The sequence below is a fragment of the Cnephaeus nilssonii genome (genome assembly GCF_951640355.1).
Source record: "Cnephaeus nilssonii genome assembly, chromosome: 4".
Lineage (NCBI taxonomy): Eukaryota > Metazoa > Chordata > Mammalia > Chiroptera > Vespertilionidae > Cnephaeus > Cnephaeus nilssonii.
In genome coordinates, this window is record NC_137075.1 from 44,790,650 (window position 1) to 44,815,625 (window position 24,976).

Sequence of the window (24,976 nt, forward strand, 5' to 3'; positions counted from 1 at the left end):
GCTGTTGAGGTTCTCACTAAGTTCATTGAGCATACTTATAACCAGTGTTTTGAACTCTACATCTAGTAGTTTGCTTATCTCCATTTTGTTTAGTTCTTTTTCTCGAGTTTTGTTCTATTCTTTCATTTAGGGCATGTTTATCGCCTCATTTTGGCAGCCTGCTGTGTTTGTTTCTATGTATTAGATAGAGCTGCTACATCTCCTGGGCTTGGCAGCATGGTCTTATGTAGTAGGTGCTTTGTAGGATCCAGTGGCAAAGTCTCCCCGATCACCCAAGCTGGGCACTGGAGATATACGTCTCTATGGGCTGTGTACACCCTCCTCTTGACTGCTTTTGGCATGCCAATGGGAGGGATTTACTCTCAGGCTTATCAGCTGCAAGAACTGGCTGCAATCATTGACCACCAACAACTGTGGAGGATCAGTTGTGTAGGGTCCCATCGCACAGAGCAGGACTGACTTCAGGACAGAAAGCTGTCCCTCCAGTTCTTGACCTGAGCCTCTGGTGCCTGCTTAGTTCGCCCCTTGAGTGTGTTGCTTGTGGAGGTGGTTGGGTGGTGCTTTGATGTGGTCTGAAGCTGTCCACTGGATGGGCTGGCTCTGGGGCCTCCCAGGAGGTAGACAAAGTCAGCTGCTGCCTGTGCTCTGCTCAGGGTCACTCAGCATGAGCTACAAAGTGATCTGCAGATGGCTCCTACTTGTGCTGGGCTTGGAGTTGCCCAGGAAAGGCCAAGCTGTGAACCAAGGCTGGCTGCTGCTAGTGCCAGGCCTGGGGCCACTTAGTGAGAGGGAGGAGGGGGAAAGAGAGAGAGAGAGAAACATCATTGTGTCAACACATGGATTGGTTGCCTCCTGCACATGCCCCAAGTGGAGCGAGGAATTGAACCTACAACCCAGGTATGTGCCCTTGACTGGTAATTGAACTCTGAGCCGTCAGTGTGTGGGCCAATGCTCTAACTACTGAGCCACACAGGCCAGGGCAAGAAACAAAATCTTTCTTAAGATCCCCATGTGCTTGTCCCATCTGGACATGGTCTTTGTGTCACAACCAGTTTTAGATATTTTTTGGAGAGCAACTTTACTGGCCTGAAATACGTTTTCCTGGACTTCTCATGTCTGGTATTTCACTGTTTTTGAAGTCTCTGCCAAGTTTTCATTTATTCATCAAGTATTTATCAAGTACCCATTGTGTGCCTAGCACTATATAAATTACTAGAGGCCCAGTGCATGAAATTCGTGCACTGGGGGTGAGGAGGTCCCTCAGCCTGGCCTGTGCTCTCTCGCAGTTCGGGACCCCTCGCTCCTTACCGCCTGCTTGCTTGCTGCTCCCTACTGCTCAGCTCGCTGCTCCTTAGTGCTGCCACAGAGGCTCCCGCCAGTGCCACTGCACTGGCCAGCCATGAGCCCAGCTTCTGGCTGAGCGGTGCTCCCCCTGTGGGAGCGCACTGACCACCAGGGGGCAGCTCCTACATTGAGTGTCTGCCCCTGGTGGTCAGTTCATAGTGACCAGTCATTCCACCGTTTGGTCGATTTGCATATTAGGATTTTATTATATAGTATGTGCTAGGAATATACCAGTGAGGGATAGCTCCTTGCCTTCAAGGAGCTCGTATTCTGATGGAGAAGACAGACAATAAGTATGTTGACAGAAATATAATCAGTTTCAGGTCACCGCCTAAGTGCTATGAAGAAAAATAAAGCAGGATAGCCCTGGCCGGTTGCTCAGTGGTTAGAGCTCCGGCCCGCAGATGCAAGATCATGGGTTTGATGTCTGGTCAAGGCATGTACCATGGTTGCAGACATGATATCCAGCTCTGGTCGGGGCATGTGTGGGAGCAACAAATCAATGTTTCTCTCTCTCTCCCCCCACTTCTCCCTCTCTTACCCTCTCTCTAAAAAAAAATATCCTCAGCCCAGCTGGCGTGGCTCAGTGGTTAAGCATCAACCTATGAACCAGGAGGTCACAGTTCAATTCCAGGTCAAGGGCGGAACACAGGCGTTGCGCACCACCCCAGCCACTCTGGGCCTCTGGGCAGTGTGGGAAGGCAGAAAGGCAGCTCCGGGCGGAGCGAAGGTGGTGCCGGCAGCCAGGGGAAGGAAGGCCCATTCTTGCACGAATCTTCGTGCATCGGGCCTCTAGTAATATATAAAATAAAGTATAAAATGTAATAAAATAAAGCAGGATAAGTTGGGCTTAGAATGATAGCAGAAAAGCTAGTCTGGAAAGCCTCTGAGGAGGAGACCTTTGAGCAAAGACCTGAGTGAACTAGCTCTGTGAATAGCTGAGATTAGAAAATCCAAGGAATAGCATATGCAAAGGACCTGAAGCTAGACTCTGCTTGAGGTGCTTAAGGCAGCCAGGGTGGTTGGGGTGGATGGAGTCAGTGAGAGGGATAGTATAGGAAATGAGGTCAGAGAGGTAGCCAGAGGCCAGATGATTTAGGGCCTTGTAAACTAGATCAAGTATTTGGATTTGAACTTAAAGATGGGAAGCCATTGGAAGGTTTTGAGCAGAGTAATGACATGACCTCATGTATATTTTAAAAATATCATTGTGGCTTGCCATGTGGAAAAAGACTGTAGGGGGAAGGCCTGAAGCAGAGAGAACACATGGGAATTACAACCACAGACCAAGTGAGAGATAATAGTTACTTGAACTCAGTGGTGTGTTGGTAAATGTTTACAGGCTCTCTGAGGGGGAAAAAGGACCCTGATATGTAATGTTCGCTGATTTCTATGGTGTAAGTACTCCCACTGTGGTGATTTCAATCTACCAATGTGTTGTCACTGAAAGTGGAGGTGGGAAAAGACGTGCATGATCAGTGCTCACGAGCCAGTGCAAGCCAGCTTCAGCATACCACTGCTGGAACTTGTGCCTTTAGCCTGTGGTGTGTTAGCAGGGAGGGTCCAGGTTTGTCTCCATTTTCTAGGGTAGATGGAAATCGTACTATGTTTTTAGAAAGAGAGGATATGGAGAAGGTTATCAGAGGGAGAGAGTCAGTTTATAAAGTCCATCGTGCTGGAGCCTGGAGCCTTGCAAAATAAGCCTAGATGTTGGAGCTTTCAGGAGCTCTGAACTCTCAGATCCTTTGAAAATGGAGCTCAGCCCAAAACCTCCCTGCAAACAGGAAGCTGGTTTGAGTTAGAACATAAAATAAAAACCAGCTGATGCCCCTGAATGTTTTTCCCCTCCTCTTCCTCCTCCACTGAGCCAAAGGAAATTGTCCCCTCCTCCCCCCCTTCGATAGCTAGTTGCTCAGAAAGCCAGAAAAAGCCAAAACCAACAAATCCTTTGAAAATAGCCAAGTTTTGAGCCTAGGCAAACTCCTGCCGTGGGGTTTCCTGGCCCAGATGTCTGTACACTGCTGAGAATACTAGGAGGAAAGTGACTGGGGAACACAAAGGTGCCAGGGATCAGAGTCTGAAACCCAGGCCCTTCTGGAAAGATGGTCTGCAGGAGGGTTTCTCACACTAGCTTCCAGCCATTTTGTAGGTCATGAAATCAATAAAGTGGGCCACAACTAGAATTATTATTATTATTTAATTTATTATTATTTGTTGTTGTTGTTAATCCTCACCCAAGGATATTTTTTTCATTGATTTTTAGGGAAAGTGGAAGAGAGAGGGAAAGACAGAGAGAAATATTGATGTGAGAGAAACACACCACTTGGTTGCCTCCTGCACGAGCCCTGGCCAGGGCCCGGACCGTGGAGGAGCCTGCAACCAAGGTACATGTCCTTGACTGGAATCGAAGCCGGGACCCTTTGGTCCACAGGCTGATACTCTATCCACTGAGCCAAACTGAATAGGGCCAGAATTATTTTTTAATGAAATAGAATACCATAGAAAATAGAATGTTACATTACTTATTACATACAGTTCTGCATGCAGTAAGAGTAAGTATTGTCTTGTGAAACTTTTATTTCAGTTTTAGCACATGCACACACATACATGTGTCGTATATACTAGTACTGGGTCATGATGTAAGATGTGTTTCTTATTGTGGGTCATGGTCAAAAACCTTTGATAAATACTAAGTGTCTTTAGGCTCTTTTTAACTCACATCTCCTTCCTGCTTTAAATTGCTAGTGAAAGGTCCAAGCTAGTTTCAGAATCATTTCTCTATGGAATTGGATTACTACCCATATTCCTGTCTGAGGGAAGGGAAGCTGAGAATCAACAGACTCGTCTGGTTCTTTGGGACCAAGCCGAAGCAAATGGAGAGACTGATGCAAATTTGAATCCAAAAGATTTGTCTGAAATCAGATTAGCTTGAAGAAATTAAGATTGGGCAGCCTTTTAGCTCAACTACACTTGACTTTATGACCTTTCCCATCTATGTGGGTAATGTGGCCTCGGGCTTCTGTCTCTCTTCTCTGCATTAGGCAGTTGGTGCAGCAGGAATGTTCCTGAGCGTGCCTCCCTCTGGGATAGCCAGAGGCACAGTGCCAGGGTAGGGGGTGGTGCCCTGAACTGAGTGTCCCCCACATTTCCCCGGGTTATTTTGTATTTTTCTGCCAGTGCCCTGTGCTCAGCCCTTTCAGAAAGGTGACTGAGTAAGTATGGAAGAAGGCATACACTAAGGTACACTATCAAGAATGTGTTGCCCTTTAAAAAAAAAATAGACTGTATTGAAGGTCCTTTTCTACATCAAGAAGGATGTTGGTATTAAGGAGAATATAACTACCATACCTTCCAGTACTTTGACAAAACCTCAGATGTGTGGCCTTCTGGCCAAGTGTCTGTGATTTCATATTGTTGTCAGAGTGATCAATGTATATGTTTGCTGTGGCTGAACCAAGAAAGAAGACATATGGAGATTTCTACAGAAATTATGATTCCATGAAAGATTTTGAGGAGATGAACAAAGCTGGTATATTGCAGAGTGCAAAGTGATTTTCAAATGTAAAGAATTTCTTTGGGTTGAATTCCATGGAAGTTTGTTACTGACCTGTGTTCTAAACTATGAAACATGAATATTGGGCATGGAATAGTTTTTCATACATAATTATACCTGATATAATTATATATATAAATATATGATTTTTTTTATTGATTTCAGAGAGGAAGGTAGAGGGAGATAGAAAGATCAATGGCAAGAGAAAATCATCAATTGGCTGCCTCCTGCATGCTCCTTACTAGGGATTGAGCCCGCAATCTGGACATGTGCCCTGACCAGGAATCGAACCATGACCTCCTGGTTCATAGGTCGATGCTCAACCACTGAGGTATACCAGCCAGGCAGGAATAGTTTTTCTTGATAGACAAACAATTAACAAATTTTTAAAAATGTGTTGAGTAGGCTAAAGTTAGTGTACTAGGTTTGGTGCCTCAGACAGGCCCAAGGATAATTGGCAAGTGTTGGTGCTGGTGCCCTAGAACTAGACTGCCTCTCTGTGCATAGACTGAGAATCCATCCACATCTCCAAGAAGCACAGAAGACTCTTGGGGACCCTTCTGGGAAATAGGTTTTAACTATTATGTCCCAAGATGTGGTTTTTGGCAGCCACAGGGCATGTCTTTCCAACCTAATTTAAACTAAAATGGTCCTTCGAGATAAGAATTTAAACAGTCCCTCTAGGAGTAGTTTGATTTCTCCAGTTGAGACAGTAAGAGAGAAGGAGTGACCCTAAAACTACCCTAATTGGTTCTGGGCTTCCCCTGTCTAGAAACTGGCCTGGACTAGAAGTAGATCACCTTGCCATAGATATGGACACCCATCAGGTGGTTCTGGTTCAGATTGCCCTCCTAGGGCCTCTGAGACTCTCTTAGCAGAGTTCCGTCTAGCTTGTTTACTTGACCATTCAAATCAGGAACCCATTCCTCTGAGGCAACGCCAGTGCAGGGAGTCCAGACAACACTAGAGGAGACTGGACTGACAAGCAAGACATTCTGTAGCAAGGGGTAAGGTTCAGTGACAAGCAAGAGTCTTACAGGGCGATCTGAACTTCACATGGCATCATCTGGCAGAAAGATCAGTAAACTATTTGAGGTTAGTTCAGTGTGCGCTATGGGGACTGCAGACATGTGGGATAACAATAGTGATGATGAGAGTGATGGCGAATATCTTGTGTGGCCACGTCCTCTCAGAATCTCTGAGCACTTGACACATGTTTCCCTTTCATCTCTGTGGGAGTTGTGGCTTAATGATAATAATTAGAGTACTCCAAGCATCTGTGCTTTGCAAAACACAGCATTAAGCCATGTTTCTGCCTCCTGGGCTCATAGTCTGTATGAACTGGCAGACATTTGGGTGGGCGTGGAGTCCTCTGATGAAGGGAAGAATGTAATGGAATGCAAAGATCAGGGATATAATTAGTCACCTAATTGATACCTAACATTTTTCTGGCTCTTGGTAGATCAGAGTGGCCTTTCTTTCATGCCTGCCAAGTCACGAAGATCAGTGACCTCTCCTGAGTATCATCCACCCAAGAGCCAATCTGGGGACCTAAGGTTTTACCTTGTAAACGGAGCCTTTATGGATTGGGGGAGTGCTTTTTCCGCTGTGGCGTGAACAGAGCTTTAACCCCTTCATTTTCATTCCCGTGGTATCAGCAGATTGAGCCCTGTTAAAAGGAAGTGATGCACACTGGCTTTTCCCCATGTGGTCAGGCGGCCTGGGAACCTGGAAGAGTCAGTAGCCCATTCTCCTGAAGACAGGGGCGTTAGAAAAGTAGTACTACAGGATGGTCCCGAGTACCTTTAATACCTCCCTTCCAACCCCACTTTGTCCATAACATGCCACTTCTGTCTTGCTCTAACAGGTGACTTTGGAAAAGGTGCTTGGAATAACAGTGTCTGGAGGCAGAGGACTTGCCTGTGACCCCCGATCTGGTTTAGTTGCCTACCCAGCTGGGTAAGTACCTTGGAAGAGGGCTTATTGCATGGGGAGTTCATAGCCATGCTAAACTAGTTGGGATGGACAGGGGTTTTCTGGTATCTTCTGGGAGATACATCCAGGTTAATGTTTTGGTGCCATTTTTAAAAAGGAGTTACAGCGCCAGGTAAAGGCTCTAGCTTTTTGGCTATCCATTCCCACCCATACATACAGATTGAAATTTTATATTATACACAGCTCCAAAAACCATGTTTAATATTTACCTTGTAGTAATTTTTAAAAACAGCTTTGTTGAGATATAGTATATATACCACACAATTCACCTATTTAAAATGCACAACTCAGCCTGGCCGGTGTGGCTCAAATGGTTGAGCATCGTCCCATGCACCAAGAGGTCGCTGATTCTATTCCTGGTTGCAGACTCAATCCCCAGTAGGAGGCGTACAGGAAGCAGCCAATGATGCTTCTCTCTCATCGATGTTTCTATCTCTTTCTCCCTCTCTCTCTAAACAAAAATCAATAAAAGCATATTTTAAAAAATTAAGACACAGTTCATTGGCTTTTAGTATATCCTCAGAGTTATGCAGCCATCATCACAACCAATTCTAGAACACACTCATCACCCTAAAAAGAAACCCCATACTCTTTAGCAGTCACTCTCCATTTCCCGCTAAGATCTCTAGCCTTCGGCAACGACTAATCTATGTTCTATCTATATAGATTTGCCTATTCTGGATATTTCATATAAATGGAATCATATCATACTTGGCCTTTTGTGACTTTTTTCCTGGTTCATACATGTTGTAACAGGTATCAGAACTTCATTCCTTTCTATGGCCAAATAACCTTCCATTAAAGATAAAGTACCACATTTTATCTCTTCATCAGTTGATGAGCATTTAACCATTGTTTCTGCTTTTTGGCTATTATGAAAAATGCTGCTCTGAACATTTGTCTACTCTAGTCACTTTGAGAGATGTCAGTGCTGTTAAAGTAAGAATCATTCAAGCCTATAAAGAATTTTTGTGAGTTTATTTGAGCCAAACTGTTGACAATTGCCAGGAAGTAGAATCTCAACGTATTGAGATAATGCTCCAGAGAATGGTAGGTTTTCACTTATTTTTAGACATTATAATCAAAGGAGGAGACGTAAGTGGGTTACATGAAATCCGTTGGTGATAGATTAGGGAGGCGGAGAAAGCAAAGCGGAGAAACCTCTGGGATTGATAGACACATGCTTCTTTTACATAGGTGGGTACAGGATAGTTAACATTCAACAATTAACATGATAACAATAACATTGAGGGAATCTGTGGTCTGGACCCTGGTACCATTTGTTGTGCCCTGAGGGGTCTGGAAAAAGGGAAGTTACAAGTTACCCTGACATTCCATAGGTAAGTTATCTTAGATGCAATAAGACAGTAGTCTCAATAAAGATTGAAAATTGATCTTTGTCAGGGAAGATACTGGCCTAGGACATGACTACCTACTATAACCTGCTTTTTAATAAAAGGTTTTAATTTCAAATAATCGTTTGTGGTTACTTTAGGTCTATGAGTTTGCAAGGCTGCCATGCAAGCCTCCCCTGAGTTAGTCATGTTAGCCTGTGGCCCCTTTTTGTCTACAGTGACATGGAAGAAAAGTAGGGTTCTGGGACTGTTCTTTCCCTGCTGCCTTTTCACTCCACTGCTGCTACAGGCGAGAAGCCCTCCACCATCATTTCTTTAGGCTTTTGCAAAAGTGTTTCTTTTGGAGGCTTGGGGCCCCTCCTGCTTCTGGTTCTGTCAGCCTCTGTTCTTTGTTCCTGGGCACAGGAACAGAAAATGGGAAGGCCATTGCTCTCCCTCTCTTGCCCCACCCTCAGACTGGGAATGCCAAGTTCTCCAGTGTGAGTTACATAGTGTGAGTTGCACAGTGTAGGTTTTGTACCAGATATGATTTTCGTAGTTTTATTATTCCGTCAAAAAAGCTACCTTATCAAGAACTTATTCTGTGCCAGGCACTTTGTCAAGCTTTTACAGGAGCTATTTTATTTATTGCTCAGAGCAGCCCTGTGAGGTTGGTACTATTATCGTCCTATATTTTAGAAACTAAAGTTTCAAAGAGCTTAAGCAGTTTGCTCAAGGCCACACAGCTAGTGTCTGTATTGGGATTCCAACTCAAGTAGTCTTGACTGCAAAGCTCTTACTTTTTTTTAAATCCTCACTGGAGGCCATGCTTATTAATGACAGAGAGAGAGAGAGAGAGAGAGAGAGAGAGAGAGAGAGAGAGAGAGAGAGAGGAGAGAAACATCAATTGGTTGCCTCACATATGTGCCCTGACTGGGGATGGAGCCTGCAATCTTTTGGTGTACAGGACTACGCTCCAAACAACTGAGCCACACTGGTTAGTGCAGCTCTTTTAAAATGGGGGAAGACCACACTTTCTGCTCATTTTTTAAAGCTGCTTTCCCCCTAAGCTTTCTACTTACCATTTGAATGAGAAATGCCCAATTTATGGTCATCTGCCAGGGAGACTTCTGCCCCTGGGTTCTGGGTCAGTGTCTCTCCTGAGTGACCCTCTGGCATTTGCTATCTGGTGGGGATGCTGTGGGAGCTGCACTGGCTTTATACCCTGCCGAGGCTGAACTGGCTTCCTTCTCGCCCTCTAGAAGCAAGTTGATAAATGACTTCTGTTGTTGGATACCCTGTGCAGCCTGCCTCAGGGGAATTCCACTCATGCCTGCCTCTGCCTGGGAAAGCTAGGTTCCTTCTTGTTGGAGGTGGGGCAGGCTGGCTAGGAAAGGCCTGTGCTTTTGCTCAGTGCATGCTGAGCCCTGTGCTCTGCCCTTGGAATTGTGGAGCCCTGCTCGCCCTCTCATCCCCATACACCCCAGGCCTGGCGCCTTTAAGGGTGTGTGCTTCTGTTTAAGGGCAGGCCCCAGCCTGGCTCATTTGCCTGCCAGTCATTATCCTTCCAGGTGTTGTATGGAAGATTCCCTGCTGTGACCTCTGGTAGATTTCCTCAGTGTGCTTGTCTTGGGCCAGCCTTGAGCAGTGCCCCAATCTATTCCCTGACCTTTTGATTTCCTAGAACTTTAAGTACTCTCTTTGCAAGTGGCCCCTTTCTGGTTGTTTAGTTTTGCTCTATGCTGGAGCTCCCTGATGTGCCTCTGGGGTATCTGGGGGCCACCAAAGTCTGTGCCTCTGGGGTATCTGGGGGCCACCAAGCAGCTTCTTTTCTTCCCTCCCTCCCTTTCTTCTCTTCCTATCTGGTGATCCTAATACCCCCCTCCCCCCCACTCTCTTGTTCCTACTGAGCTTGTTGTTCTAGGAACAGCTCAGGTATCCTAGAAACAAGAAGAGAAACACACACACACACACACACACACACACACACACACACACACACACGAAGAAGAGAAACAAAGCTCAGAAATTTCTCCCAGAGGCCTAGAGGCAAATATCAAATGAAAACAAAGTTTTCTGGAAGGAAATGAAACAGCTCAGGGAGGGTGGAGTAGAGGAGGATGTGTGTCAGGCAGAGGTGGGCTGAAGTCTCTGGGCAGAGACCCGTCAGTTTTAGTGGCTCCAGCATCTCTTCTCCAGAGTTCTCCTTTTCCTGTTGTCTTCCCCACAGGAAGGCTACCCCTCACCTGTCACACTTTAAGCCCCGCTACCCTAGGAAACCAGGCTGGTCCCCAGATAGCCCCTTTGAATGACTAGTTTAGTTGAACACCCATAATTGACTTGGGCCCCTTCCCTAGCTGGCTTGGTAGAAGGTTCAGGGGCTTTAAGCCCAGTATAGCCCCTATTGCTACTGTGGAGCCAGTCAGTTTGAAACCGGACACAAAACGGGTCCAGGCCGCCTGTCGTCACTACTTGAGCCAAATTAAACTGAGACTAGGTTGAACCATATATGAGCATTTATTCCAATAATACCGGCAGTAGGGAGAGAGCAGCAGGTCATCCTGTAAATTCTGCTGTAACCTCCCCTACTAGCTGACTGATTAGATATGGATAAGGAAGAAAGGCTACATGCAAGGGAGGCAGGATAAGGGCTGTAAGATCTGTGGTCCCTGTGTCTCCTTCCAGGATTTTGAAGTCAGATAACAGGGTAGTTAATTCTCTATAATTCTCTAAAAAACAGCTCCTTCCCTTCCTGGACCTGGAGAATGGTTAGCATTCCTGGGGCAAACACCCTGAGAGGGTCAGGGTCCAGGCACAGCAACCAAATCAAAAACTATCCCATCCTTGGTTCTCAAAATGTATTTTCTTTTTTGAGTAATAGATCTATCCGGGCTTCGAGGCGTCTCTTATCTTTTCACAGCCTTGTTTTTCCCCTTGCAATGCATCCTCCAGTTTCCCAGGGTCTGTAAGAAAACCTCTTATCAATAGTTTGTAAGTTTGTAAATATTCATTAAACAACTGTGGTCCTATGCTTGTTGTGTGCCCTTCCCCCTATTAAGTTCTGAGAAAGGGTTTCTCTTGTCCCCCAGTGCCAGGGCCTGGCCTGGGTGAATGCTATGAGCCGAGGAGCTACTGGAGTGGGAAGTGTCCTGGAAAGGTGACTGGCCCTGTCCTAGCTAGGAGGAGAGGAAACTCAGCTCTCCTGAGAAGGCCCTTCATTTACTTAGTCCATGTCAGAATTTATGCTGAGATCCCCAGCTTCAAAGCACTGGAGCAGGTGTGAAGCCACAGAATTTCCTTCTGAACTGTGTTCTAGTGACATCTGAGCTGAAGAAGCATAGAACTACCTTCTTATTCTCTGTGGCAAGCCCTATGTAGGGGCCATGGAGAGACTGGGTAAACCTGAGAGAAAAGGATGCCTGACTTGGTGCCCTGAGGGATGGGAATCATGTGAATAAGGTATACAGGGTCTTTGTGGGGTTTAGGCTCAAGAAGGGCAAGCAAACAATAAGCATATCTATACTAATAAAAGCCTTGGGGGTGATCAGGCCAGCAGGGGAGGGCAGTTGAGGGAGATCAGGCCAGCAGGGGAGGGGTTAGGGGGCGATCAGGCTGACAGGCAGGTGAGCGGTTAGGAGCCAGTGGTCCCGGATTGTGAAAGGGATGTCCAACTGCCGGTTTAGGACATCCTAAACCGGCAGTCGGACATCCTCTGAAGGGTCCGAGATTGGAGAGGGTGCAGGCTGGGCTGAGGGACTCCCCCCGCCCCCCATGCACAAATTTTGTGCACCGGGCCACTAGTCTATATATATATAAAAGCCTAAGTGACCATTACAACCAAACGACTGGTTGCTATGACGTGCACTGACCACCAGGGGGCAGACGCTCAATGCAAGAGCTGCCCCTTGGTGGTCAGTGCGCTCCCACAGCCAACCTCCCGCCGTCCCTCCCCCTCCCCCCTCCCCGGCCAGCTGGCCCTGATCAGGACTGGGCAAGACAGCCCCAATCAGCCCAATCGCCAGCCAGGCCAAGGGACCCCACCCATGCACGAATTCGTGCACCGGGCCTCTAGTAGACAAATAAATGAGCAAGATAATATCAGAGAGTGATGAATGCCCCAAGAAAATAAAACTGGGTGATGGAAGAATCAACATGTGAAGTTCGACACCAAAGTGTTCCAAGTGGAGGAAACCTCAAGTGCAAAGGTCCCAAGGAAAGGAAGAATACATTCACTTGTTTGAGGAGCTAGGTAGCATGGTGGCTAGACCATAATGACTGAGAGGAGGAGGCTCAGACACTGCCACGTTGACTTGGCTTGTAAGTCATGCAGCTTACAGAGATTCACCTCTTGTTGTGGAAGAAAATATATTTAGAGTCCACAGAAAGAAGTGTAATGGTAGCTCTATACTGGTGGTCATGTTATTTACTGGGTTATTACTGTGGACAAAAGGGGCCACATGCTAAGCTATGATGGGTAATCATGTCCTAGGCTGGTATCTTCTCTGACAAGGTCAATCTTTACCTTAACTGAGCCTATTGTCTTTTTGCATCTAAGATAGCATATCTGTGAAATGTCAGAGTAACTTGTAACTTCCCTTTTTCCAGACCGTCAAATGTCCCTGGGTGCCATGATGGAGACCACAAATTCCTTCATTGTTATTGTTATCATGCTAATAGTTGACTGTTAACTATCTTGTACCCACCTAAGTAAAAGAAGTGTCTATCATTTTTCTTTTTATCCTATCCCAGAGGTTCCCCCTACCCCCAAGCTTTGCTTTCTCCTGCCTCCCTAATCTATCACCAGTGGATTTCTTGTAACCCATTTACATCTCCTCCTTTGAATGTAATGTATAAAACAAGATGAAAAACCACCGTTCTCAGGAGCATTATCCCAATCGGTTGAGATTTTGCTTCCTGGCAATTGTCGACAGTTTGGCTCAAATAAATTCACCAAATTTTTTTACAGGCTTGAATGTTTTTACATTAACATTACTAAGCCTTTTCTCATGTCTTGGTGGTGGTGGGGTGGGGGTGGGGTCATAAAGTTCAGAAACAGATGCCTTGGGTCTTATGGCCTGGCCTAAGAGGGTTACTTATTTGGAAAGCTTTGGAGTCCAGGTATCTAAAGAGGACCACAGCCAAGGATGCACTAGGAAACATCCTAGACTCATTATCTCTTAGAATAATTAAAGCTATAAGATTTCCCCTTTAGGGGGTGAATCTGGAGGGACAGTTTGTAATTGCACACCTTGATGAGGACCCTAATGAGTCACCTGTATGCAGCAAGTCCTATATGGGATGCTACAGTTGGGGTGCCTGCTGACTCCCTGGATAGCCCTGTCCTTGATCTTGGGCACCAGAGTATCTTCATGGCTAGGAGCACCATGCGGGTTACTTCTCACATGATCTTCTTCAGTCTCACAACAATTCTTTGAGGTAGATATTATTTCTGTTTCACAGATGAGGAAATTGAGGTTCAGAGAAGTTAAGGAATATGCCCAAGATCACACAGTATGCTAGCAGACAGGTCTTTCTGACCACAGTTTTCTTGTTTCCATCATCACATTGCCCTCAAACATCAGCGTGTCCTAAAAGCCTGAGATGGGGAGAATCATGGACCTGCCCTAGGTCCCTAGTTCACAGGTCTGCTTCTTAGGAGGTTCCTTGGCAGTCAGGGCTTTGAGAGTTGGTAGCTACTAGTAGAAGCATAAATATTTATTCACTCATTCAGAAATATTTATTGAGTGCCTATCTTCTAGGCCCTGTGGGTATAACAGTAAATAAAACAGATAAAAATCACCTTTGCAGAGCTGGCAATCTACTGATGAAGTTAACTGTGTAGAGTATTGATGTGTGTTATGGGAAAAGTATAAGCAATGAGCTTTGAAAAGGAATAGGGAATACGGGGCCTGTGAAGTTGTAATGTTAAATAGGGCTAAAGAGAGACATTTAAGCAAGGCTTGAAGGACCTTTGGTGTGTGAGAGTCACCTGATTTTACTTGGTCTGAAAGAAGAAATTATAAAGCACAGGATCTCTGCTCGAACCTTCTGTGTCTTGCTCCCTGTATGTGCTGCTGCATTCATTGCTTGTCCCAGGATTTATTTGTTTCTGCCTTCTGGAGGATGGAGAGTGGTAGGAGGCAGATCGTGTGGGAATGCTGGGCTCTTTGTGATGGCAGCAGGCCTGGACCTGTCCAGGGGAGGGGGTTGTTGAGGGTTGGCTTTTTCTGATTCAGAGAAGTTCCTGGGCAGAGAGCCCAGCACCTGGTACTGGTGCTCCATGTGACTCCCCGGCTGAGGCCTGAGGGACTGAGGCCTTACTGTCTTTCTGTGGGAGTGAGCAGTCTCCCCGCACCTGCACCCTGGGGTTCTGAATTACGGGACTCAGCTGGTTGGGCCAGCCCAGCCCTTGTCATGTTGAGGATTTCAGCCAGCACTGCTGCAAGGGCCCTGTGAAGATGACTGCCTGCTGTGTTGGGCTGGGTCAAAGGACTAGGAGGCCAAGGGCCAAATATCATGCAAACTGAGCCCCATCCTCTCTCCCTAGCAGACTGAGGAGCTTGCTCAAAGGTTAAAGAAGACTGAGAAGATTCCTACACAGTGTGTTGTTGTTGTTAATCCTCACCCAAGGATATTTTTTCCATTGATTTTGTTTGTTTGTTTTAGAGAGAGTGGCAGGGGGAGAGAGAGGGAGAGGGGAGAAGGGAGAGGAGAGAGAGAGACACCGCTTCTCATAACCACACCCCTCAAATCCTTCCCCACGGTTTTCTTTCTCCTTCTCTCCCCATCTCCTAACCTTTCCTTGCTCTCCTTTCCCCTTTTCTTTTTAAATGTATTTTTATTGATTCCGAGAGGAAGGGAGAGGGAGAAACATCAATGATGAGAGAGAACCATTGATTGGCTGCCTCCTGCATGCCCCCCACTGAGGGTTGAGCCTGTAGCCAGGCATGTGCCCTTGACCGGAATCGAACCTGGGACCCTTCAGTCTGCAGGCCAACATTCTGTCCACTGAGCCAAACCAGCTAGGGCTCTCCCTTTTCTTTTTATACCAACTTGCAGTCTCCTGCTTCCCTTTCAGAATGCCATGTCAGGAGAAGTTCTATTTACTTATTTATTTTTATCCTCACCCGAGAATATGGCTTTTTAAAAAATGGTTTTTGAGAGAGAGAAACATCAATGTGAGAAGCATCATTCGGTTGGCTCCTGTACACACCCCAACTGGGGATCAAACCCACAACCTAGGTATGTGCCCTGACTTGTAATCAAACCTGCAACCCTTTGGTGTATGGGATGATGCTCCAATCAACTGAGCCACCCAGCCAGGGCTATTTTTCATGTTGTTTTTTTCTTTTGAGAAAAAAGAATCACATCTTTATTTTCATTAACCTTTAACATTTAGCATTTCCTTCTATTTTTTTTCATTTATAGTAGACAGACCTTGTTATATTAGTTTCAGATGTACATCCTGTAGTTAAACATCATATAACTTACGAAGTGATCATCTCAATATATCTAATACCCATTTCACACCATACATAGTTATTACAATATTATTTACTATATTCCCTATGCTGTACTTTACATCCTTATGACTATTCTTTAAAAACCAATCTGTACTTCTTAATCCCTTCACCTTTAGAACACGCGCACGTGCGCGCGTGCGCGCGTGCACACACACACACGCACCAGGGCTGGGGACCTGTAACCCAGGTACGTGCCCTAGACTGGGAATTAAACCAAGACCCTTTGGTGCACGGGCTGACATTCTGAACACTGAGCCACACCAGCTAGGGCCCACGTCAGTGCTTTTGAGGTTTGTTCTCTTGAGAGGACCTCAACAAGCTGGGCACAGGGGGAACTTTGGATGTCTTTGCCAAGTTCTGCCCTCACTTCAACATTGGCATTGTTGTCCCCACAGGTGTGATAACGAGTTGTCCTCTTTATTTTTTATTTTATTTATTTTTTTCTCTTTATTCCTTTTTACAATTTTGGCCTCCCACTCCCTTCCTCATCTGATATGTTGTGTGTTGTGTGTGTGTGTGGGGGGTTCAGGGGGGTGGGCACAGTCCTGCACAGTACACATGTAGGTGTACATGTGGGAGGCCTCACCTCTCTTTGGAGCACAAATGCTTGACACGTGTGTATCCAAGCCTGTGAATCAGCTATACACCCATGGCTTGTATTGCCCAAATCGTGTACTCTTTCTTCCTGTACCCCTTCCTGGGCTATGTGTGAGGACTGTGGGAAGGTCTGTGTCCCAGCTGCCCTTTCTGAGTATGGCCAGAGATGGCGCTGGTGTTTAGGGAGCCCTTTCACCCTCATGGGGCTGCAGAGATAGACCCTTGTGGGCAAGGAAAGGAAGCAAGAACAGATTGCAGAAGAAAGCAGTCCCTTACCCTTAGTGGTAAGCAGAGCCTCTCTGCTGGGTGACTGGAACTCCCAGGTGGCCTGGGAGCTCCTTGGGGAGCTGTGGTTTGGTGCTAAGTCTGTTGTCTAACTCATCTCATCTCCCCAGGTGTGTGGTCGTGCTGTTCAACCCCCGGAAACACAAACAGCACCACATCCTCAACAGTTCCAGGTAAATGGGGTCTGGGCCTTCAGAGAGCAATCCCTCTTCCTGCGGACTGGGACAAGGGCACCGCCTGGGGTCTCTGCGACTCTTGGGACTGGGACCTGTTTGGGCCCCAAGGCCAAAGAGGGGAATGCCACATGTGCCATTGATGGCTACCGGTCTTGCCTTTTGAGGGAACTGTGAGGGAGCAAGGCTTAGGCCAGGCTGCCAGTGACCCTCTGAGCATGGCTCATCTCTTGCAGGAAAACCATCACTGCTCTTGCTTTCTCCCCTGATGGCAAGTACTTGGTCACTGGAGAGGTGAGTGAGGAGAAGGGGCTATAGTTCTCTGAAGAGGGTGGGTGGTCTGCCCTCAGCCGAGAGCTACAATTCTAGGCCTAGCTAGGGCTGCTGCAACTTTGGCTTCCAAAACAGAAGCCAAATAATCCTGGTGTTTGCTACACCTTAAAGCAGTGGTTCTTAAGCTTTAGTGTGCATCAGAATCACCCGGGGGGCTTGTTAAAGTGCACAGTGGTAGGCCTAACCCCAGTTTTTGATTCTGTAAGTTTTGGATGGGGCTCCAAAATTTGTATTTCTAACAAGTTCCCACATGCTGATCCTGCTGATTTGGGAAGCACTTTCAAAACCACTGTCTTAAAATATTCCTTATCCCCAGCGGCCCCCTGCTGGGCACATGAGGAATACCTCTTACCTCGGAGGTAGTGGGGCGGAAATAGGCATAAATAGTAGTAGTTCTCAACCCTGGCTGCCCATAGAATCACTCAAGGAGCTTTGAACAAAAAAAGAGATGTAGACCCTCACCCAGAGATATTGAACATAATCGGGGGCCATTTTCTCCCTGATACTTACTGTTGTCCTGAGACATTTGTTGTTTCCTCTCTACCTTTGCCCTGTATAGCACTCTGCTCTTGACTCTTGGCAGAAGGTCATTAGAGAGATTGTATCCAGTAGCTGGGGAGGCGAGGGCCCCACTTTGAAAAGCTAGTGGGGTCTGTATGCTTCTGGCCCTCACTTCCAGTTCTTGCCTCCCTGCAGAGTGGGCACATGCCAGCAGTGCGGGTTTGGGACGTGGCTGAGCGTAGCCAGGTGGCAGAGCTGCAAGAGCATAAGTATGGTGTGGCTTGCGTGGCCTTTTCCCCTAGCGCCAAGTACATTGTCTCCGTGGGCTACCAACATGACATGATCGTCAACGTCTGGGCCTGGAAGGTGAGTGGGCTGGGTGGGCTGGTCTGGCAGCCTCATGAGGGTGCAAGGGCCAGTTGGGGATCCAGGAAGATACTGACCTGAGTCCCTTCACTCTACTCTGCTAATCTCAGTCTCATTCTAGAAAATGATCTGAAGCAGGAAAGAGCAACTATAGCCAAGCGTGTTGGTAGAAAGGGGCTGGCTTCATTCCTTTGAGGACTTCCATAGGAAATGAATCTCTTCAACTCCTCTTAAAAGGGATTCTTCATCCTCCCCCCCTTTTTTCAGACCAATAAATCATGAAAAGAAAGATCTTTTTTTTCAAAGCTCAAAGAGTCAGAATCTTGATTCTCCCTTTGGCTTTCCCTCCAGAAAAACATTGTGGTGGCCTCCAATAAGGTGTCCAGTCGGGTGACAGCCGTGTCCTTCTCTGAAGATTGCAGCTACTTTGTCACTGCAGGGAACCGACACATCAAATTCTGGTACCTTGATGACAGTAAGACCTCAAAGGTGAGATGCTGAGGCTGGAAGTAGCCAGCAGGGTCAGGGCCTGCTCAGCCCACCCCAGGAGACCCTGCTCCATTTGGGCCCTTTGCTGTTTGCTCAGCAGCTGTACAGAAGTTCTGGATGAGCCAGATGCTCTCAGGACCGCGGGGTAGTCTCAAAGGGCAAGGGGGCCTAGTTTCTAGGGGCAGGCTCTGGGGGTAGATGGGTGGGCAACAGTGATGTCTCCACAGGTCAATGCCACTGTGCCCCTGCTGGGCCGCTCAGGGCTGCTGGGGGAGCTACGGAACAACCTGTTCACCGATGTGGCCTGTGGCCGAGGGAAGAAAGCAGACAGTACCTTCTGCATCACATCCTCAGGACTGCTGTGCGAGTTCAGTGACCGGAGGCTTTTGGATAAGTGGGTGGAGCTGAGAGTAAGTACCCCTGGCCCAGTTGGTTGGGGCTGTGCATGTAATGGCTCAGGTGAGAATTGATACCTGTGGCTTATACCAGGGGCTGAGCCCTTGTGCATGCAGGAGGGGACCCCAGGAGAGAGAAGCTCGGCCCAGTTTCAGCCCATGGAGATCTGTATAACTGCCTCCTCTCTGCTCTCTTTCTGTCTGTCTTTCCCCTGCTTTCCTCTTGTGCTCAGAACACAGACAGCTTCACAGTAAGTGATCCCTAGACTCTCCTGTCTTTCTCGTGCTATTTCTTTCTCTTTGCTGGGCTTTTCCTACTTGGTTTTCTTTGCCAAAATCTCTAGTATCTTAGGAGGGTCCTTGACTCCCATCCCCCAAAGGGCTCATGGCTATGGGCCCTCTGGCCACCTGCTGCTGGAGGGCGGGGCATCTCTAGATAACAGTTGATGGGCTCAGGCCAGAGCAGCTGGGCTGCTTTTCCCTCGTCGCTGCCTTGGCTGGTCTCTCCTCTTGGCAGGTGATTGTTGAGGAGGGGTTGGCAGGTGGCCTCTACTGACCTGAGCCCCTCTGCCTGCAGACCACCGTGGCCTACTGCATCTCTGTGAGCCAAGACTACATCTTTTGTGGCTGTGCTGATGGCACCGTGCGCCTCTTCAACCCCTCTAACCTGCACTTTCTCAGCACCCTGCCCCGGCCCCATGCCTTGGGCACAGACATTGCCAGTGTCACTGAGGCCAGGTGAGCTATGTGGGCCCCCTGCGTCCATTCACAGCCTCATGCTGTGCTCAGCCTTTAGGGAACAGGTGAAGAGTGTCAGTGCCCCTAGGATAACCAGAAATACCTCTGTAGACAAACAAATTTGGGTTTATTGGTACTTGTTGCAACCAAGGAGAAATGGGGAGTATCTCAGTAAGTGGGGGCTATTTTAAGTGTAGGGGTATTGTAAGATTTGAGATATTATGTGAGGTGATTTTAGAAAGGTGCAGGGATTGAAATTTTGCTCTGGTTGGATGCTGTCAGGAAGTGGGGGCAATTCTATAATTAGTCATCCTAATAATTTTTACCTTAAGAAGTGGGACTAAAGCTGTAATTGGTAAAGCAGCAGCAGTCAATCCTGATAGACAGGGAAGGGTGGTGTTTGGTTATTTTTGTGGTTTGCACAGTGATCTTGTTTTTATCTCTGTCAGACACAATGGCAGTAGTCTTGTTTCATTTTGCTCTGCCATGGCCATAGAGTGACCCCGTCTGACGTTGGTGTTCTGTGACATTGTGTTCATCAGGAGAACACCATGGCCCAGCAGCAAGTGCCAGGTCAGCTCCCAGCTGATGGCTGTCAGGGGCTGTTTTGTCTTTCTTAGGCAGCTGCTTTCAAACCTGCGCGTTTGGAGAGGGCTCCCATGCCCTGCTCCTTCCTTCATGGGTTAGCTTCTGTTTTCATTCCTTTCAATCCTTCATTTTATCAGCTCCTCACTCACCAGTTTGCTTACCTTCTTCCCCACAGTCGCCTCTTCTCTGGAGTAGCCAATGCCAGGTATCCAGACACCATTGCCTTGACCTTTGATCCCACTAATCAGTGGCTGTCATGTGTATACAACGACCACAGCATTTATGTTTGGGATGTGAGGGACCCCAAGAAAGTGGGCAAGGTGTACTCGGCTCTGTATCATTCCTCCTGCGTCTGGAGTGTAGAGGTACGTGGGCTGGGATGGCTTGAGACTGGCCAGGTTTGCTGGGATGCCGTTGTGAAGACGGAAAGTGGGATCCCCAAGTATAACGTTATGTTCCCGCTGCCTCCTTGTTTCTCTAGCAACGTCCCTGTATCTCCACCTATCTTCAGATGGGTCCTGATGATTGAGCTTGAATTTTATGCTTCTATATCTTAGGCTTCTTCCAATGTGGCCCTGTCCATTCTTAGCTTTGCCTTATCTGAGGCTCAGTGATTTTGGACAAGTTAATGAACTTGACCGAACTTCAGTTTCCTCTACTGTAAAGTGATGTACCTGATTCATCTAATTGTTTTAAGAAGTAAATGAATAATGTTAAGTAGGAGACATAGAAGAGTCCCTGGTATATAGTAGGTGCTTGGCTAATGTGCTTTCCTTAGTGATTATGAAGAACATCTAATAATTATGGCTTGCTTACTATGTGACAGACACTAGGCTAAGTCTTGCCAGTGAGATTATCCATTTAATCTCATTCCCTTCTCCCTGGGCGAAGGACTGCTCCCTACCTGGAGATCTGACTTGGTTCCCTCTGCCCCTTCAGGTCTACCCAGAAGTGAAGGACAGTAACCAAGCCTGCCTCCCCCCCAGTTCCTTCATCACCTGTTCCTCAGACAACACCATCCGCCTGTGGAACACAGAGAGCTCCGGGGTGCATGGCTCCACCCTGCACCGCAATATCCTCAGCAATGTGAGCCCTGAGGCCTTAGGGCCCCCACTCTATACTTAGTATTCCCATCCCCTCAGCCTTCATACCTTCTCAGGAACGGGGTCCCCAGACCTTGATCTTCCAGCTCTGATTTGACTGGGCTCTTTAAGCCAAAGGCTTATCTTGTCCAGCAATCCTCTTCCCTTGCAGTTATATTGGATCAGACCTGCCTTACCCACTTCTTCTCTGCATCTGCTCCACCAGGACCTCATTAAGATCATCTATGTGGATGGGAACACTCAGGCCCTGCTGGACACTGAGCTGCCTGGAGGAGACAAAGCTGATGGGTCCCTGATGGATCCCCGTGTGGGCATCCGTTCTGTGTGTATCAGCCCTAACGGACAGCATCTAGCTTCGGGGGACCGAATGGGCACTCTCAGGTAATGCCAGGCCTGGAGTGGATACTGACTGTGTCTCATGGTGCAGGCTGGGGAGTTAGGTCCCCTAGGACAGAAAAGTTTGGTTCAAAAAGATTGGGGGAGATATTTATATACAAGGGAAAGATAATGTCACAATGCTGAAACGCAGCAGAAACCATCCTCAAACAATGATCAAGTTTAATATCTTCATGTCAGCATCATGAAGCCCATAATATGATATAGTAATAAGGACATAGCATTGTTTCTGTGGTATTTTTGCCAAAAATGCATACACTCATTCCAATCATGAGAAAACATCAGACAAATTCAAAGTGAGGTACATGTGACAGATTATATTGATCAGTACTCTTCAAAAGCGTCAGGGTCATGAAAGGTGAGGAAAGACTGAAGAACTATTCAAGACTGCAAGAGGCTAAAGAGAAATAACAACTAAATGCAAATTAAATAGGATCCTTGATTCAGAAAAAGAACGTTGTGGAAAAACTGGTGAAATTCAAATAAAGCTTTTTATTATTAGTATTGTATGAATGTAAATTTCCTGGCTTTGGTCATTGTGTACATTTGGGAAAGCTGGGTAAAGGAAATATGGAAACTGTACTTATTACAACCTTTCTCTAAGCCTAAAAAAATAGTAAACTTTGGGAAAGGTTGGGGGAGAGGTTGTAGCAGAGAAAGCAGCGTGAATCTCTCTTCCTGAACCTGGCAATGACCTCTACCATCCTCTCCTCATTTTTGCAGGGTGCACGAGCTGCAGTCCCTCAGTGAGATGCTGAAGGTGGAGGCCCATGACTCAGAAATTCTGTGCCTGGAGTACTCTAAGCCAGACACAGGTCAGGAGGATACCTGGTCCCTAGCCCAGAATGGCACAGGGCTCCTCCAATCCTGCTAGTGCCACTTACCTCTGTCCTGGCTCTTGGATGTGAGACTGAAAGTCCTTTGAATCATTTGGTGTCTTTGCAGGTTTAGAGGAGGACAGCTCCATCCCCGCTCCATGGGGCTCAGTTACTGCAGGCCTCTTTGCCTGGCTCAGGTAGGGGCCTGCTCTGGGCACTTGTGGGCTGATGAGTTCTTCTAACCCCAGGTCTGAAGCTGCTAGCGTCAGCGAGCCGGGACAGGCTGATCCATGTACTGGATGCTGGACGGGAGTATAGCCTACAGCAGACGTTGGACGAGCACTCGTCCTCCATCACTGCTGTCAAGTTTGCAGGTGGGGGCAGGGTAATTGAGACACATTTTGCCACCTACCACCAACATCATCCTTACCCCTCTCCCCACTGCCACCTGCCTTCCGCCTCTGTGAGAAGGGTGTGCCTATCATGGGGAATGTTGGACAGCTGCTGGGAGGCCTGGGGCTGGATGGGAAGGCAGGTGGAATGTAAACCCTTAGTCCGGGGGATCCTGAGCCAGCCAGGTTGGCTGAGGATAGGGGTAAAGGAAAGCCCAGGTTTGGAGGTAAGCATCCTGATTTAATTGGTTGTCCCAGTCATGTAGAGTAACTCAGTAGGGGGGAAGTATGGGGGAAAGGCAGAGGAAAAGCTGGCCCCACGTGGTGAGAGCAGTGGGAATAACTAGGCCTCTCTCTTCCATAGCCAGTGATGGGCAAGTCCGCATGATCAGCTGTGGAGCGGACAAGAGCATCTACTTCCGCACTGCACAGAAGGTGAGGGGATGGGTTTCCTTGAATGGCGCAGTGAGGGGTGCTGGGGGTCTCTACCATTCCCGTACCTGAGGTTATGAGAGGTGAAGAGAGAAAGCAGGGCTCTCTGGGCCTGGTGAGACATTTGGGCTTGGGGTCTGTCCATATGCTCCACCCCTGCAGTCTGGAGATGGAGTCCAGTTTACACGGACACACCACGTGGTACGGAAGACGACCCTCTATGACATGGACGTGGAGCCCAGCTGGAAGTACACGGCTATTGGCTGCCAGGACCGAAATATTCGGTGGGCATCTTTTTTTCAGACCATCTGACCACATTCCTTGATGCCCAAGGGGGTCAGCTCTAGACCCCTCAGTCCCCATGTCTGCCTTTTTGTCCAGGACTTTGTGACCCTTTGAGCCTATGGAATGAGTACTTTGCCTCACCCAAGGGTGGGAGTCCCTTTGGTGTAGAGGAGTGGCTCCTATAGAGAACGTGGGAGTGAATTCTGGCATTTCTGCCACTTGGGTGTGCTTGATCGTGACCTCTTCCTCATGTGAATGAGAGTGTGTTTCTTCACAGGATCTTTAACATCAGCAGTGGGAAGCAGAAAAAGCTGTTTAAAGGGTCACAGGGTGAGGATGGCACTCTGATTAAGGTAAGGGCCAGTAGCTGGGCTCTGGGCCAGAGAACAGGAGGATGGGATGCTAGGTGGAGGCGAACCAGTGCTTCCCATCTTCTCCCAGCTGTGTGTCCCACTCCTCAGGTGCAGACAGACCCCTCAGGGATCTACATTGCCACCAGCTGTTCTGACAAGAACCTCTCCATTTTTGACTTCTCCTCAGGCGAGTGTGTGGCCACCATGTTTGGCCACTCAGGTGAGTGTAGCCCCAATACTCTACCACTGGAACTTGACTCTCTTCCTTTAGTTTTTTGGGACTTATCAGAGCTGCCTGGCCCTCCCTTCCAACCAACCCCGACCTCCACTGTTGGAATAGAAGCTTGGCTGGGACTTCAGGGGCTCATAGGCCATATTCTTTGTTCTTCACAGAGATTGTCACTGGCATGAAATTTAGTAATGACTGCAAACATCTCATCTCTGTTTCGGGGGACAGGTGAGCAGAAGCCATAGCACACCCGTCTCTCCCCGCCCTCCCCCGCCCCCCCTCCCTCATGATGTCTCTGGGAAGTAGGGCTGAACAGGGGTATTTCTTGGCTGGACCTGAGCTGGCACTACAGGGTGGCTCTGGTCTCCTTGTCAGCCCATGGAGAAGGGGAACTAATGGTGTTGCTGCCCCAGAGTTCTGCCCTCCCCCCACCCTCACACAAGTCTGTGTCTCTACCCAGCTGCATATTTGTGTGGCGCCTGAGCTCTGAGATGACCATCAGCATGAGGCAGCGTCTCGCTGAGCTGCGCCAGCGGCAGCGAGGGGTTAAGCAGCAAGGACCATCCTCTCCCCAAAGGGCGCCTGGACCCAGTCGGTGAGAACAGAGTATGGGATATGAGCCAGCAGTGGGTGGGCGTCCACGTTGCATGCTGTCATCTTACTGCTCCTCTTTGCTCTGGACCTGCCATTCAGCAACTCTGTATCCCCCAATACCTGTTTCTCACATGAAGACTTATGACATTGCTCTCTTTCC

General features: G+C 47.7%; 1 protein-coding gene across 2 annotated transcripts in view; it reads left to right on the plus strand.

The window, feature by feature from the left end:
- MAPKBP1 (mitogen-activated protein kinase binding protein 1) overlaps positions 1 to 24,976 on the plus strand; it is a 70,730-nt gene that overhangs the window by 37,580 nt on the left and 8,174 nt on the right. For both annotated transcript variants that reach the window (XM_079769918.1, XM_079769919.1), the window contains 18 exons: positions 6,765 to 6,856; positions 16,742 to 16,804; positions 17,041 to 17,098; positions 17,834 to 18,004; positions 18,356 to 18,493; positions 18,721 to 18,903; positions 19,466 to 19,626; positions 20,390 to 20,579; positions 21,154 to 21,300; positions 21,523 to 21,698; positions 22,437 to 22,528; positions 22,780 to 22,905; positions 23,288 to 23,358; positions 23,518 to 23,639; positions 23,918 to 23,993; positions 24,102 to 24,213; positions 24,387 to 24,450; positions 24,683 to 24,817. In XM_079769918.1, the coding sequence (XP_079626044.1) occupies positions 6,765 to 6,856; positions 16,742 to 16,804; positions 17,041 to 17,098; positions 17,834 to 18,004; positions 18,356 to 18,493; positions 18,721 to 18,903; positions 19,466 to 19,626; positions 20,390 to 20,579; positions 21,154 to 21,300; positions 21,523 to 21,698; positions 22,437 to 22,528; positions 22,780 to 22,905; positions 23,288 to 23,358; positions 23,518 to 23,639; positions 23,918 to 23,993; positions 24,102 to 24,213; positions 24,387 to 24,450; positions 24,683 to 24,817 (2,177 nt within the window). The remainder of the gene's footprint in view (positions 1 to 6,764; positions 6,857 to 16,741; positions 16,805 to 17,040; positions 17,099 to 17,833; positions 18,005 to 18,355; positions 18,494 to 18,720; positions 18,904 to 19,465; positions 19,627 to 20,389; positions 20,580 to 21,153; positions 21,301 to 21,522; positions 21,699 to 22,436; positions 22,529 to 22,779; positions 22,906 to 23,287; positions 23,359 to 23,517; positions 23,640 to 23,917; positions 23,994 to 24,101; positions 24,214 to 24,386; positions 24,451 to 24,682; positions 24,818 to 24,976) is intronic.